Genomic DNA, 17,213 nt, shown 5'->3' with positions numbered 1-17,213 from the left:
GCCCCTGTGCCCGGAAGGTCACCGGTTTGATCCCCAGAGCCGACAATATGTGACTGATGTGCCCTTGAGCAAGACACCTAACCCCCAACTGCTCCCTGGGCACTGTGGATAGGACTGCCCACTGCTCTGGGCGTGTGTGTGTGTGTGTGGGTGTGTGTGTGGGTGTGTGAGTGTGTGTGTGTGTGTGGGTGTGTGTGTGGGTGTGTGAGTGTGTGTGTGTGTGTGTGTGTGTGTGTGTGTGTGTGCTCACTAGTGTTAATGGGTTAAATGTGGAGGTGAAATTTCCCCGTTGTGGGACTAATAAAGGTCTCTTAATGTTAATAAGCATTTATAAACAGTTATGTAGGGCTATGTCAGTAGTTAGGACAAGCTTCTGTAGGTTATGTCATGTAACCTTATGAACAGCACCCTAGTAAAGTGTTACCATCTGACTGTACTGTAAGCAGAGGAGGAAAGAGGACAGAGAAGCTCTACTTGAGCGAAGGAGGATCTCTGGATGGAGATTTTGTGTCACATTTTACTGATTAAAACTGGAAACACGGAAAAATATAATTTAGTGAAAGTCTAAAGAATCTACATTTAAATATCAGTAACATTTTACTGTCTGAACACACACAATTTATAATGCCTGTATATTAAAACGTTCTGCTGTTGTTACAAACTTGATATGGTAACAACACGAGAACCCTTTTTTGGTGCTATTTAGAACCATGTAATGTTACAACTCGTTCTCCATCAATCTGAAGAGCCCGTGCAAATGGGTCTTTGAGTGTTCATGGTTCTATTTAAAGAGCCCTTGGAGAACCGTCGTCAACCATCATCACATTCGTATAACAGAAGCGAATCTGACCTTAAATTAGGAAGCTTATCTTACAGCATCTTATCTCCAGTCCAGGTTACCTGGCACCGTAAATACGTCATCAACATAATCAGGGGCTGCATCACAGATATCCATACCCAGACGCCGCGATACGTCTGCCCGTCCGCCCTGTCCGAGAGGTCAAGATCCACTTGTGAACAGATTCACTCGAAGAGTCTCAGGATTAAATCAGCCACGACTTCCTTACTGCTCAACCCATTTACACCTAATCTGTTTAGTTCTAATCCTCAGCTTTTACTACCAGACCAGCAGGACAGTATTCAGTCCGCACCTGACATTAAAAACACAACACACACATCAGCAAATCCATCAGTGGGTGAATCACTTCTAATCTTAATACACAGAACAGTAAAATAACCCCCCACACACAGTAAGAAGAAGGATGATGCTAAAGCTGGCTCCCTGTTCACAGCGCTGGACAGTACCTGAGTAACTGAGTAACTGAGTAACTGAGTATCTGAGTAACTGAGTATCTGAGTAAATGTAATTGGTTTCTGTACTTTAGTATTTTTGGTGTATCTGTACTGAAGTTTCTCCGTTCTGGGCGACTTTCTCCTTTCACTCCACTACATTTCAGAGTCTAATATCCGACTTTTTCCTCCTACATTATGAGAAATCTGTCGTTCCTTTTGGTTTCTGTGTGTATAAAAACGTAACATGTCAAAACGAAAGAAGCGCAAAGCCAGAGCACCAATCAGGGCCCAGCGGTCACTTTGTTTAGAGCTGGTTTTGACCTGTTGGTCATACCGACCCAGTGCAGCACGCGGTTCAACGTCAGCGCAGCAGCGTAAAACTTTGGGAGAGTCTGTTCAACATAAATGATGAACTAACCTAACTTTGTGTAAATAGAGCTCAATATAGAAATATGTCCACATATGCAGTCGAGACTGACGCGGCTTTTTTCTGAATTTCTACAAACACCAGTTCATTTTATAGTAAATGAGTTTGGGCTGGTTTATGTTTATGAACAGACGCCTACAGATCAACATAGTAAAGGAGCTCATCTGTGATCCTGAGTTTAAAGCCAGTTTTTATTCAACTTAAACTTGGAACTAAGTTGTAAATAAATCTGAAACTGAAACTTTGCTTGTGTGTAAAAAGTGATTTCAGAGCCACTCGGTTCTCCCTGATGGAAACTGTTTACCTTCAGTGTTTTGTGCTTCTGATCATTTTAATAGACGTCAGCGTCACTAATTAATGACGTTCTATTAAAAGACTGGTTTACCAAGAGAGACGCTGGAGGACTTTCACCTGAAATGAGTTCATGAAGCCAGTCTGGTTATAAAAATGATAACAGGACATCAGAGCCAGAATTACTCTTTTAGTACTTTTACTTTATACTTAAGTACATTTGAAGGGAAATACTTTAGTACTTTTACTCAAGTGGAGGTCTAAAGGAGGAACTTCTACTTTACTGGAGGAATATTTTACCTTGGGGGTCTCGACTTTAACTCAAGTACATGGTTTGTGTCCTTCGTCCAGCGCTGTCTATTCACCAGCTTCTTCTTCGAATTTTCCCATTCCACCTTAAATGGTGCAGCAGTTACTTTCTGGTGCCTGAGGCTGCACCTTTTAAGGTGGAACAGGAATATCTACACTTATGCTCTAACTTAGCTACAAAGCTTTAACCATTACTGTAATAAATAACTACTACATGAAGTTGAGACCCCCTGAATAGACTATTAAATGAAATAAGCTTTACATTTACGGCATTTGGCTGACGCTCTTATCCAGAGCGACTTATAATTTGATGATTTTTTACACAGGTAGGGAAAGGTGGTGTTAGGAGTCTTGCCCAAGGACTCTTATTGGTATAGTGAACGGTGTTTACCCAGGTGGGGATTAAACTCCAGTCTACAGCATTGAATGCAGAGGTGTTACCCACTACACTAACCAACCACCACAGCTTCATATAAAACCAGAGGAAACACAGTCACATCAATGAAGAACCAAGGAAAACTATAAAACTCACACGACGGCGAGGATGTACAGAGGTCATCTGGGTACTTATTTATTAGATAAATATGTCACATACTGTAACTAAACATCTCTGCATCTCTAATAATCACTCTTTATTCTCCGTCTGAAGACCAGCGTATGGGGTTTGGGTGATTGTACATACAGAATACAGACAGAAAGACCACAGCCAGCCTCATAAATCACACTGGACTGTGGTCAGAACATGAAATCCAGACCGTTCAGATGGTTAAATCTGGGCCGAGTTCCCTCACGAGGTGCTCTGATCCACAGTGGTTCAGCTCCTGCGCCCGGCTGGGCCTGTAATGCATAGTAGTTGGATGGATGGAGACACTTTGGCTTGATGTTACTGGAAGAAGAAGAACAGTCCTTCTGGACTCCGACCCACAGGGAACTTCCAGAATCGCCCCTTTTAGCTGCCGCGAACAGAAGCCTTAAAAAATGGTTCTTCAAGGGTTCTTTCGTAATGAAAATCAATGAACGTAGAACGAATACAGAACCACACACGCTCAAAGGATCGTTTGCATGATTTAAGGGTTCTTTGCATAGTGGCACAGTTCTTCAGACCGATGGAGAACGTGATGTAGACAGTTCTATATATAACCTTTTTGAGAAGGGTTCTACATAGCACCGAGATGGTTCTTCTATTGCTACAATATCAGGCTTGCAACAGTAGAAGAACCCTTTTTGGTGCACTCCTAAACAAGATGGTTCTTCAAGGATTGCTCAGTGACGACGTGGGTTCTATGTGGAACCATGAACACACAAAAGAACCATTTCATGCATTCCATGGAGTGGTTCTTCAGACTGATGACTGAAATGAGTTGTATGTGGTTCTGTATCTGCTATAGTTACGATGTCAGGCTGGTAAGACAAGAAGAACCCTTTCTGGTTCTATATGGAACCATTTCTTCCATATAGAACCATCTACAACATGTTCTCCATCAGTCTAAAGAACACTTTCAAGATGCAAAGCACAATTTAATCATGCAAAGGGTTCTTCTAGTGTCCGTGGCTCTATACAGAACCATTTTCTGTACTAAAGAACCCTCGAAGAACCATGTTTTTTAACGTGTACTGTAAGCCAACCGCAGCAATCAATACGACTGCAGTCTTGCTGATGGAAGAGAATGAATTCAGCTCCAGCCAGACGAGAGTCGGCGCACTAACGGCGTAGAAAACTCCCTTCAAGCGTTAGAAGGAGACGTCCACCAAATTTTCAGAATTCCCACATAATTAAACGGTTGAGATGTAAACGGAGTCGTTCAGAGTGGTTTGGTGTGAAACGCTCAGTTCTAGAGAAACGTAGAGTCAGAACTGTTCGCAGTGCAAAAACGTTGTGCAAAAGTTTGCGCACCCCCTGTTCGAATGGCACGTTTGGTTGACGGTGATGTTTGGAAAACTTAATACACAATTAATGTTTATTTGATAAATTTAACATACTGGAGGAAAAAAACTGTTTCTTTTTTTCAATGAGTTAAATTCAGCAAACTGACCGGGTCAGAACTGTTCACAGTGGTGGTGATAGGAACCAGACGTCCACCTCTAAAAGCTCCTCACAGAAAGTTCCTACATGAGATGGTTATGGAATTATGGCCTGATGACTGAGACGCTGTTTTATGGTCATTTTTGACCTAAAGCATGAAAGTTTCTCCAAACTGGCCGTTCTAAAGGACAGAGTAGAGATTTAATGTAAGCTATTTTGGAGCTTTTCTATTGGTCCAATCGCAGTGAAATGTAAAGAGCAGCTGCTGCGTTCAAATAATATAAAACAGTCTCCAAAGAAAATTTCATATTTCATCATCAACATTCCATATAAACTCAGAAGACTCGTGTAGGTTCTCTGGTGGTTCTGGATGGTAAATAAAGTGTCTATATCTGTGTTGTAGTCATGGCGACGCCTGGTTCCCATCACCACCACTGTAAAGACGTCTGAACCGTTTAACACCAAACCCTCTGAACCTCTGTTTACACCTCACACTCTGGATTATACAGAAATTTGGGAAAATAGGTGGAATTCCCCTTCCAGTGAAGGTCGAGAAATTCTTAGATTAGCTCTTGGCTCATTCCCAGAAAATATCAGTTATTTTTGCTTGGTGCAACTCAAACCAGTGAGTCATCAAATCAGTAAAAACCGAATCGGAATGGATGTGTTTTCACTTTAAAACGAGCAAATTACACACGACCGACACACAATAAGATGGGAGCGGACATTTGCCTGGATAAAAAACGCTCACAACTGAAATTATATCAATATCACAATCTTTCTAATCAAGCAAATCAATCTAGAGTCAAAGTTTGGGCAAAGTTTGGCGGAATTTGTGTTGCTGGTAACATTAAAAATGTTCCGAACATTCCGATCTACAGGCTAACAGGGTTGTGAAGAAGTTTGTGCACCCCAGTTAAAATAAATAAATAAATAAAACACACAAAATGTAACCGCCTACATAATTAAAAAAAAATTTGGAAACTGTGGCTGTCAGAAACAGACATTAATTATTTTTTATTACATTAATTATAGTATATATATTTATATTACAGATATTTAATTATTTAAAATAAATTTTAAAAAAGCATCACTTAACTTAATAAAGGTTAATTGGTGGGATGTATGAGCTCGTTGACGCGTCTGAGCCAATCAGCTGTGGTCTGAGGTAGAGTGGATCTAAATAATGTGATTTGGCACAAAACTCCTCACTGTTATAATTCAGTGCCTGTTATTTCAGAGTTTTTGATTCTAAAAACAGTTTAAAAGAAACGTGGGTGCACCCAAACTTTTGACTGCGCCTGTAGCTCTGAATCACCTTCTCTTCCCTGCTCAGATTATCACCGTAATGAGCTGATGGCTCGTTACTGCTCAGGGACGCACTCGTCTCACGACGAATTACAATAAAGACAATACAAAAACTATAAATACACAAATATATATTCATATTTATATTGAGTGATCCTGATAGACAAGGCTAAGCTAAGAGGATTCTGCTGATATATAAGCCGGTCAGCCAGAACATCATGACCACCTCCTCGTTTCTACGCTCACTGTCCACTTCATCAGCTCCACTTACTGTATAGCTGCACTCTGTAGTTCTACAGTTACAGACTGTAGTCCATCTGTTTCTCTGATACTCTGTTACCCTGTTCTTCAGTGGTCAGGACCCCCATGGACCCTCACAGAGCAGGTACTGTTTGGGTGGTGGGTCATTCTCAGCACTGCAGTGACACTGACGTGGTGGTGGGGTGTGTTAGTGTGTGTTGTGCTGGTCTGAGTGGATCAGACACAGCAGTGCTGCTGGAGTTTTTAAACAGCTCAGTGTCGCTGCTGGACTGAGAATAGTCCACCAGCCAAAAATATCCAGCCAACAGCGTCCTGTGGGCAGCGTCCTGTGGGCAGTGTCCTGTGACCACTGATGAAGGACCAGAGGATGACCAACACAAACAGCAGCAGATGAGCTGTCGTCTCTGACTTTACATCTACAAGGTGGACCGACAAGGTAGGAGTGTCTAATTGAGTGGACATTGAGTGGACACAGTGTTTAAAAACTCCAGCAGCACTGCTGTGTCTGATCCACTCATACCAGCACAACACACACTAACACACCACCACCACGTCAGTGTTACTGCAGTGCTCCACCTGCTCTGTGAGGGTCCATGGGGGTCCTGACTTATATATATTCCTGATCGGTGTAAATGGCTTCAGTTGGAGTTTTAGACTAACATTGACTTAATATCTCAAAATAATTACTTATTATCTTGAGAAACGGACTTGATATCTCAAAATGCTGTCTAATTATCTTGATCTCTGAGATGCTGTATTGAAATTAGTTCAAAAAAGTAAGTAAATATTTTAGGATACTAAGTCAAGATACAAAGTTATTCTTTTGACATAGTAAGTCATTATTTGAACATGCTGTCAATATTTTGAGAAAATAACTCAAGATTTTGACAGTAAATCATTGTTTTGAGAAAATATCTCATTATTATGACACTGGAAGTCATTTTTTCTGAGAAAATAATTATTTCAAGATACTAAGTCAAAATTGTGACATTGTGCTGCCAGAAATGGAGGAGAAAAAAGCACAGATATCTACCTGGTGGGAGGGGCTTCCATAAACTCCAGTGCCCTCAAGTTGATTTAACTTAAAAACGTTAAGAAGCAAGTCCCCTAATTTTAAGCTGATCTGACGCTGAATTCCTTTTTAATGCCGACAAACACGTCTTGATTGATCCACTGCATTTGTGGTGAGGAGTAGGCGGGACATTAGATTTTTTTCACCAGATTATCAGTTTAATCTTCTCCATTTCTCTCATCAAAGCTATCTGAGATACAGATGTGATCATTACATTGTTGCTCTGTCTGTTTTCTTGCTCTCTGAATGGATCTGGCTGGTTAGATCTTCTCAAACAACCTCAGGTTCAACAGCCGTGTTTGTGCAGCCGTCCACTGAAGATGGTCTAAAATCTGTTATGTTTCTGATAAGACACGTGAGGAGAGGCTGCCTGTGGAGTGATTTGGTGGTTGCTTTTGTTTCTCTTGTGCTTCTTGAGAAACGCACTGGAGACACAAACAGTGCTACTGGTCTGGAAAGTAAAAACCATTGGCTGGTCCTGCGTTGGTCTGGTTTCATTTCATCGTCAGAGCTTGGAATGGAGGACGCGTACTGGCCGCAACAGGCAGATTTCTGTTCATATGTGTTTCATATCAAAAACAAAATGTATCCAAAAATTAAAAAAATGCTACAACATGTTTCCTAAAGTTCATAAGACTTTTGTGCAACTTAGGAAATGCATGTAGCTGCACATACAGTGGCATTCTGAGGCCTGGAGTCTGCACAGGAGGATGAGGGCACAGGGAGTGCATCACTGTTTTTTATCTCTCTCTCGCTTTCTCTCTCTCTTAGCTGTTCTCAAAAAGTGAGAGCAGTTCATCATTGCTGCTGCTGGGCAGGTCTGGAGGGTCCAGGTAGGTCAGCAGGTCATCTGGGTTGGCCAAATCTGGAAGAAGCTGCAGAGAAAAAGAACGCAAAGGTCAGAAAAGTCACTTAAAGTGGAAATGGTGTGCCACAAGGCTCAATTCTAGGGCCAATTCTTTTCACAATCTGTTTAGCCAAAGCAATATAGACAATTTCACCTCCTCCAGTGTTCTATTACTTGTCTAAATATTATATCAAACGTGCTTTAACACTGGCAATTCCTTCCAGCAATTAAAGTAACACAGAAAATTTGGTTTTGTATTAGACATGACTGGATGACTGGACTATCTTGACTTGATTTCTCATGAACTCTCAAAACTGATCAAGATTTCACTCCTGAAAGACAGAGAACAAACTGTCTTTTGCCCAAATTTGTTCCATTTTGCTGAACGTCATATTTCAGAAATGCAGCTACAATCAATCAGTTGTATCTATCTTTGTTAGAAACACCCATCTTGTCTTTCCACTCACTGGTCACTTTATTAGAAACCCTGACCTTGTGCTTCAACTAATTGGCCACTTTACTAGAAACGCCTACATCATGTTTCCACTGACATGCCACTTTGACAGAAACACCTACCTTGTGTTTCCTCTCACTGGCCACTTTATTAGAAACATCCACCTTTTCCTCCTCTAACTGGCCACTTTATTAGAAACACTCACCTCAGTCTGTAGCTTCCTTTAAACCGACAATAAATCCCAGCTGATGGAAGCGACACTCTTTACTACAAACCATTTGATGGGATTTTGCCTTCTTTTAGATAAATACATAAGAAATAATATAGAAACAAAATAGAAAGACATCGATTTTATGCCCTGTTTAGACTGGCAGTCTCCAGCCCTGGTCCTGGAGGGCTGCCTTCCTGCTGTTTAGTTCCAACCTGTATTCAATAAGATGCCTCTACTTAACTCTAAAACAGAAGTATTTAATGAAAATTCGATAAAGTCCAGTTAGAGAAAATTTCCTCAAGTGAAGGTCCAGAACATCATAACGTCTGACCTGCATCGTGACTGAGGGCCACATGCTGTTTACTGAAGTAGCCGAGCAGGAATATCAGCATCTTATACAGTCGACAGCTGAATATCAGATCAAATAAAGTCCAGTTCGGTCAGATTTCACCAACATTTACTGAACATCAGATCAAATAAAGTCCAGTTCGGTCAGATTTCACCAACATTTACTGAACATCAGATCAAATAAAGTCCAGTTCGGTCAGATTTCACCAACATTTACTGAACATCAGATCAAATAAAGTCCAGTTCGGTCAGATTTCACCAACATTTACTGAACATCAGATCAAATAAAGTCCAGTTCGGTCCGATTTCACCAACATTTACTGAACATCAGATCAAATAAAGTCCAGTTCGGTCAGATTTCACCAACATTTACTGAACATCAGATCAAATAAAGTCCAGTTCGGTCAGATTTCACCAACATTTACTGAACATCAGATCAAATAAAGTCCAGTTCGGTCCGATTTCACCAACATTTACTGAACATCAGATCAAATAAAGTCCAGTTCGGTCAGATTTCACCAACATTTACTGAACATCAGATCAAATAAAGTCCAGTTCGGTCAGATTTCACCAACATTTACTGTCAGTTTCCTCTTTTTAGATCACGTCGTGTGGAATAACTTCCCTCTGACTCACTTTCTTCTCTGACTGCTGTTTCTCTCCTCGTCCCTCCCCTGTGTGGCGTCACTCACTCGAGTCTCAGAGCTCATCGTAATGCACTGATCTGATTGGCTGAGCAGCGTCATGTGATATTTACAGCGCTTGTGATTGGCCTGTGAGTCTCCGGCCGCTAAACCGAAACTGTAAAGGCTAGAAAAGTTACGCTGGTTAAAACAGGACCACCCTGTCCAAATTAAACACTTCTCCATAGTTTATCGGCCACATGCTGTTTACTGAAGTAGCCGAGCAGGAATATCAGCATCTTATACAGTCGACAGCTGAATATCAGATCAAATAAAGTCCAGTTCGGTCAGATTTCACCAACATTTACTGAACATCAGATCAAATAAAGTCCAGTTCGGTCAGATTTCACCAACATTTACTGAACATCAGATCAAATAAAGTCCAGTTCGGTCAGATTTCACCAACATTTACTGAACATCAGATCAAATAAAGTCCAGTTCGGTCCGATTTCACCAACATTTACTGAACATCAGATCAAATAAAGTCCAGTTCGGTCAGATTTCACCAACATTTACTGAACATCAGATCAAATAAAGTCCAGTTCGGTCAGATTTCACCAACATTTACTGAACATCAGATCAAATAAAGTCCAGTTCGGTCCGATTTCACCAACATTTACTGAACATCAGATCAAATAAAGTCCAGTTCGGTCAGATTTCACCAACATTTACTGAACATCAGATCAAATAAAGTCCAGTTCGGTCAGATTTCACCAACATTTACTGAACATCAGATCAAATAAAGTCCAGTTCGGTCAGATTTCACCAACATTTACTGAACATCAGATCAAATAAAGTCCAGTTCGGTCAGATTTCACCAACATTTACTGTCAGTTTCCTCTTTTTAGATCACGTCATGTGGAATAACTTCCCTCTGACTCACTTTCTTCTCTGACTGCTGTTTCTCTCCTTGTCCCTCCCCTGTGTGGCGTCACTCACTCGAGTCTCAGAGCTCATCGTAATGCACTGATCTGATTGGCTGAGCAGCGTCATGTGATATTTACAGCGCTTGTGATTGGCCTGTGAGTCTCCGGCCGCTAAACCGAAACTGTAAAGGCTAGAAAAGTTACGCTGGTTAAAACAGGACCACCCTGTCCAAATTAAACACTTCTCCATAGTTTATCGGTTAAAGGATTAGGTCCTCATTGGACAGCGTCTGGGTCTGGACTCGGACTGCAGTCCGCCTATTAGTGACCTCTGCTCTAAAACATCTGACCCATCAGGGACTGGGGAAGAGTTTGATTAGCTGGAGCTGGGCTAACAGACTGGTTGGAACTAGGCTCTGCAGGAAGGTAGATCTCTGGAACCAGGGTTGGAGACCACTGGTTTAGACGGTCCCTGATTTCTGAGAAAGCGTGTTCAGCGAAATAAACCTACAGCCACTTTTGAAATATATTAGATTGTTCTCTGTGTTTCAGGAATGAGGAAATGTAGGTGTAATCATTTCTGTTTACTTCATGATAAATCAAACAGAGAAAGTTCGATATTCAACAAACGTCCAATATGGAAACGACTTTATCCAAAACTTAAGAGGAAGCCCATCTCTCTGGAAGAAATTTCCAACGTTAAAGCATATTTGATATAATATTCCCAGCTTCTGTCCTTTACTCTTTATTTTGCACAAATGGAGGTTGTGTGTTATGATGAATGACAACATTGCTTTGATGTTATTCACCATAGCACACCACCGCACCCGTCTTCAGCTTGAGCCTGCGGCTGGATCACAGGCGTGATCTCAAGAACTGCTGTGACAGCTTCACTCACATCTAAGGAAGGTTCTGGCATGTCTGAGGTGCCTCCTGCCTGACCCTCCAGGCTGTTTGAGGGAGTGAAGGTTGGATGCATATGGCTGTTGTGGGCGGGGTTTTGCTGGTTGGGCGGTGGACACGAGGTCTGGCAGGGACTGCTGTGCTGTAGCAGCTGCCCTGATTGGCTGCTGCTGTTCGGTGGCCCGTGTAAACTGTGTTGCAAGGGATTCTGGGATGGATCTCTGTTGACAGGATGAGGCACCTGGAGGGTAGAAGGTGTGAACCTCATTTGGAGCAGATACAAATTTTTATCATGTGAAAAGTTCCCTCGCTCATGGTAACAGCACTTTAATGTCATTATATGTTGGTAATAATACAGTCTGGGATATGTTCACCATTCTTATACATTCACATGTGCTTTCACTCACTGGCCACTTTATTAGAAACACCTACCTTGTGCTTCCACTAACTGGCCACTTTATTAGAAACACCTACCTTATGCTTCCACTCACTGGCCACTTTATTAGAAACACCTACCTTGTGCTTCCACTAATTGGCCACTTTATTAGAAACACCTACCTTGTGCTTCTACTAAATGGCCGCTTTATTAGAAACACCTACCTTGTGCTTCCACTCACTGGCCACTTTATTAGAAACACCTACCTTGTGCTTCCACTCACTGGCCACTTTATTAGAAACACCCACCTTGTGCTTCCACTCACTGGCCACTTTATTAGAAACACCCACCTTGTGCTTCCACTAACTGGCCACTTTTATCTTCAAATTTACTGACATATTTTATCATTGGGGTATATTTTCTTCTCCTCCATGTAGTGAGAACTATCAGTGGCTCTCGCACCACTACAGATGTGGTGATGTCAGATTGAATGGGGTCAAACTGACCCCAAACATAACAGGAGAGTTAAATACAGCAGCTGTTACTCACCGTGTTGGCAGGACAGTGTGCGAGCGGTTTGTTGGCTGGCAGAAGGCCACTGGTCGGTGGGTCTGAGGGCGGGTGGGACATCTGTGACCCCTGCATCAACTCATTCAACCCTTCTGCTGCGTTGCCATGGGGATGGTCAAAGTTACAGTGACCTTGGAAACTGCTGCCTAAGACATTCATCACAACCATAAGACTCAGTTTATATCACAATACCTACATTTAGAGTCGGTTATTCATTCAGCCTAATGAGAAACTGTAGAACGGACTCGGTTTATATCACAATACCTACATTTAGAGTCGGTTATTCATTCAGTCTAATGAGAAACTGTAGAACGGACTCGGTTTATATCACAATACCTACATTTAGAGCCGGTTATTCATTCAGTCTAATGAGAAACTGTAGAACGGACTCGGTTTATATCACAATACCTACATTTAGAGCCGGTTATTCATTCAGTCTAATGAGAAACTGTAGAACGGACTCGGTTTATATCACAATACCTACATTTAGAGCCGGTTATTCATTCAGTCTAATGAGAAACTGTAGAACGGACTCGGTTTATATTACAATACCTACATTTAGAGTCGGTTATTCATTCAGTCTAATGAGAAACTGTAGAACGGACTCGGTTTATATCACAATACCTACATTTAGAGCCGGTTATTCATTCAGTCTAATGAGAAACTGTAGAACGGACTCGGTTTATATCACAATACCTACATTTAGAGCCGGTTATTCATTCAGTCTAATGAGAAACTGTAGAACGGACTCGGTTTATATCACAATACCTACATTTAGAGCCGGTTATTCATTCAGTCTAATGAGAAACTGTAGAACGGACTCGGTTTATATCACAATACCTACATTTAGAGCCGGTTATTCATTCAGTCTAATGAGAAACTGTAGAACGGACTCGGTTTATATCACAATACCTACATTTAGAGTCGGTTATTCATTCAGCCTAACGAGAAACTGTAGAACAGACTCGGTTTATATCACAATACCTACATTTAGAGTCGGTTATTCATTCAGTCTAATGAGAAACTGTAGAACGGACTCGGTTTATATCACAATACCTACATTTAGAGCCGGTTATTCATTCAGTCTAATGAGAAACTGTAGAACGGACTCGGTTTATATCACAATACCTACATTTAGAGTCGGTTATTCATTCAGCCTAATGAGAAACTGTAGAACGGACTCGGTTTATATCACAATACCTACATTTAGAGCCGGTTATTCATTCAGCCTAATGAGAAACTGTAGAACGGACTCGGTTTATATCACAATACCTACATTTAGAGCCGGTTATTCATTCAGTCTAATGAGAAACTGTAGAACGGACTCGGTTTATATCACAATACCTACATTTAGAGTCGGTTATTCATTCAGTCTAATGAGAAACTGTAGAACGGACTCGGTTTATATCACAATACCTACATTTAGAGCCGGTTATTCATTCAGTCTAATGAGAAACTGTAGAACGGACTCGGTTTATATCACAATACCTACATTTAGAGTCGGTTATTCATTCAGCCTAATGAGAAACTGTAGAACGGACTCGGTTTATATCACAATACCTACATTTAGAGTCGGTTATTCATTCAGTCTAATGAGAAACTGTAGAACGGACTCGGTTTATATCACAAAACCTACATTTAGAGCCGGTTATTCATTCAGTCTAATGAGAAACTGTAGAACGGACTCGGTTTATATCACAATACCTACATTTAGAGCCGGTTATTCATTCAGTATAATGAGAAACTGTAGAACGGACTCGGTTTATATCACAATACCTACATTTAGAGCCGGTTATTCATTCAGTCTAATGAGAAACTGTAGAACGGACTCGGTTTATATCACAATACCTACATTTAGAGCCGGTTATTCATTCAGTCTAATGAGAAACTGTAGAACGGACTCGGTTTATATCACAATACCTACATTTAGAGCCGGTTATTCATTCAGTCTAATGAGAAACTGTAGAACGGACTCGGTTTATATCACAATACCTACATTTAGAGTCGGTTATTCATTCAGCCTAACGAGAAACTGTAGAACAGACTCGGTTTATATCACAATACCTACATTTAGAGTCGGTTATTCATTCAGTCTAATGAGAAACTGTAGAACGGACTCGGTTTATATCACAATACCTACATTTAGAGCCGGTTATTCATTCAGTCTAATGAGAAACTGTAGAACGGACTCGGTTTATATCACAATACCTACATTTAGAGTCGGTTATTCATTCAGCCTAATGAGAAACTGTAGAACGGACTCGGTTTATATCACAATACCTACATTTAGAGCCGGTTATTCATTCAGCCTAATGAGAAACTGTAGAACGGACTCGGTTTATATCACAATACCTACATTTAGAGCCGGTTATTCATTCAGTCTAATGAGAAACTGTAGAACGGACTCGGTTTATATCACAATACCTACATTTAGAGTCGGTTATTCATTCAGTCTAATGAGAAACTGTAGAACGGACTCGGTTTATATCACAATACCTACATTTAGAGCCGGTTATTCATTCAGTCTAATGAGAAACTGTAGAACGGACTCGGTTTATATCACAATACCTACATTTAGAGTCGGTTATTCATTCAGCCTAATGAGAAACTGTAGAACGGACTCGGTTTATATCACAATACCTACATTTAGAGTCGGTTATTCATTCAGTCTAATGAGAAACTGTAGAACGGACTCAGTTTATATCACAATACCTACATTTAGAGCCGGTTATTCATTCAGTCTAATGATAAACTGTAGAACGGACTCGGTTTATATCACAATACCTACATTTAGAGCCGGTTATTCATTCAGTCTAATGAGAAACTGTAGAACGGACTCGGTTTATATCACAATACCTACATTTAGAGTCGGTTATTCATTCAGCCTAATGAGAAACTGTAGAACGGACTCGGTTTATATCACAATACCTACATTTAGAGTCGGTTATTCATTCAGTCTAATGAGAAACTGTAGAACGGACTCGGTTTATATCACAATACCTACATTTAGAGTCGGTTATTCATTCAGCCTAATGAGAAACTGTAGAACGGACTCGGTTTATATCACAATACCTACATTTAGAGGCGGTTATTCATTCAGTCTAATGAGAAACTGTAGAACGGACTCGGTTTATATCACAATACCTACATTTAGAGTCGGTTATTCATTCAGCCTAACGAGAAACTGTAGAACTGACTCGGTTTATATCACAATACCTACATTTAGAGTCGGTTATTCATTCAGTCTAACGAGAAACTGTAGAACAGACTCGGTTTATATCACAATACCTACATTTAGAGCCGGTTATTCATTCAGCCTAATGAGAAACTGTAGAACGGACTCGGTTTATATCACAATACCTACATTTAGAGTCGGTTATTCATTCAGTCTAACGAGAAACTGTAGAACGGACTCGGTTTATATCACAATACCTACATTTAGAGTCGGTTATTCATTCAGTCTAATGAGAAACTGTAGAACGGACTCGGTTTATATCACAATACCTACATTTAGAGTCGGTTATTCATTCAGTCTAATGAGAAACTGTAGAACAGACTCGGTTTATATCACAATACCTACATTTAGAGTCGGTTATTCATTCAGTCTAACGAGAAACTGTAGAACGGACTCGGTTTATATCACAATACCTGTGTAATGCCTGGTGGGCATTTAAGGGGTTAACTCTATACTATATATATTTCGCATGTGTACGAATGACGACAGTTGGACTGGGTGTAGTTTTTTTGTGCAATTAAGGCTTTTAGGGATAAACATCGGATTGATAGGCTAAGCCGGAGCGCCCATCCCTGCTCCTCGCCCTGCAGATTTAATCCAATACTGCTGATCCACCTAATAAAAGAGGTCCGAAACATGTGAGCATTAGAGGTAAGTCTCTCACGGTGGTGCTGAAACTGGTTTAGAGCAGAGCAGATCTCCTGGAGGACTGTTAAAAGGCTCTGGGGCAACTTTTATAAACCTTGTTTGAATTTTGCAAGACGAGCTCTCAGTATTTGCGTGCGAACAGATTATGAAAACAGTTGTAAGCCTGAATATGTGCACACATCATTCATAAATCCCTAACGGTCCCAGAAACGAGTGTACATAAACCAGCTTGCCAGCTCTGCATATCAATTTGCATATGAATGTTTCCAGCAATAAACACTTAAGAGGAGAGAAGAGTGTAGCAGAGCTCCGTGGCTGAACAGGCTCGGTAAAACGCTGCAGGTTTTAATTTGCCCCCATCTCATTTGTTTAGATATTTACAACTTCCCTTTTTCCAAATTATGCATGTCTTCCCAGAGGTGTCAAATTCAGGTCCAGAAAGTAAAAGTCCTTCCCAGGATTTTGTTCCAACAAAATCACCACCAGCAGAGCTGTCCAGCCTGTTGGAAGAAAATCCTGGGAACACCTCTGCTTCCCACCACACGATCATGGGATGACCTTTGGACTTGGAACCCGTTTCAGAAGTCTATTACATCTAAGACTTACTCTCATATCACGGCTTCAGGTCTACACTCTCTTACTAAAATGAAAAGTGCTTGGGAACATGAGCTGGGCACTACTTTCACAGACCGATGGCGCGACAACACCATAAACATTCGTTTTGTGCAAGTTGATTCCGTTCAAGGAATTACATAGAATCCATCACAGAGTCCCAACTATCCGGATTCTCTCCGAATGCTGTCAGTGATCAGTGTAATAAATGTGATGCCACTCCATGTGACTTAAGTCACTTGTTCTTCTTTTGTCCTTTTTACGTCAATTTTGGTCTGAATATTTTAAGATATTTTAAGACAAAGGTTTTAGGAGCCAACGTTAATAAGAACCCTTTCGTTGCAGTATTTGGTTTCTCCACGGATTTCCCTTTGCTCGACAGAGCTCAGTCGGATGTTCTAGCATTTACGCCTCTGTTGGCAAGACGCCGTATATTGTTACTATGGAAGTCTTCAAAACCCCCTTCCATTTCAACG

General features: G+C 40.9%; 1 protein-coding gene across 3 annotated transcripts in view; it reads right to left on the bottom strand.

Moving 5' to 3' along the window:
• Positions 1 to 6,454: 6,454 nt before the first annotated feature.
• LOC108413183 (zinc finger MIZ domain-containing protein 1-like) overlaps positions 6,455 to 17,213 on the bottom strand; it is a 101,922-nt gene continuing 91,163 nt past the window's right edge. For all 3 annotated transcript variants that reach the window (XM_037544348.1, XM_037544349.1, XM_037544350.1), the window contains exons 21-23: positions 12,222 to 12,388; positions 11,292 to 11,537; positions 6,455 to 7,859 (exon numbers count right to left, since the gene is read on the bottom strand). In XM_037544348.1, coding sequence (XP_037400245.1) covers positions 7,752 to 7,859; positions 11,292 to 11,537; positions 12,222 to 12,388 — 521 coding nt within the window. In that variant the 3' untranslated portion in view covers positions 6,455 to 7,751. The remainder of the gene's footprint in view (positions 7,860 to 11,291; positions 11,538 to 12,221; positions 12,389 to 17,213) is intronic.

This window comes from Pygocentrus nattereri, chromosome 13, assembly GCF_015220715.1.
Source record: "Pygocentrus nattereri isolate fPygNat1 chromosome 13, fPygNat1.pri, whole genome shotgun sequence".
Classification (NCBI taxonomy): domain Eukaryota; kingdom Metazoa; phylum Chordata; class Actinopteri; order Characiformes; family Serrasalmidae; genus Pygocentrus; species Pygocentrus nattereri.
This window is presented reverse-complemented; position numbering and strand designations above follow the sequence as displayed.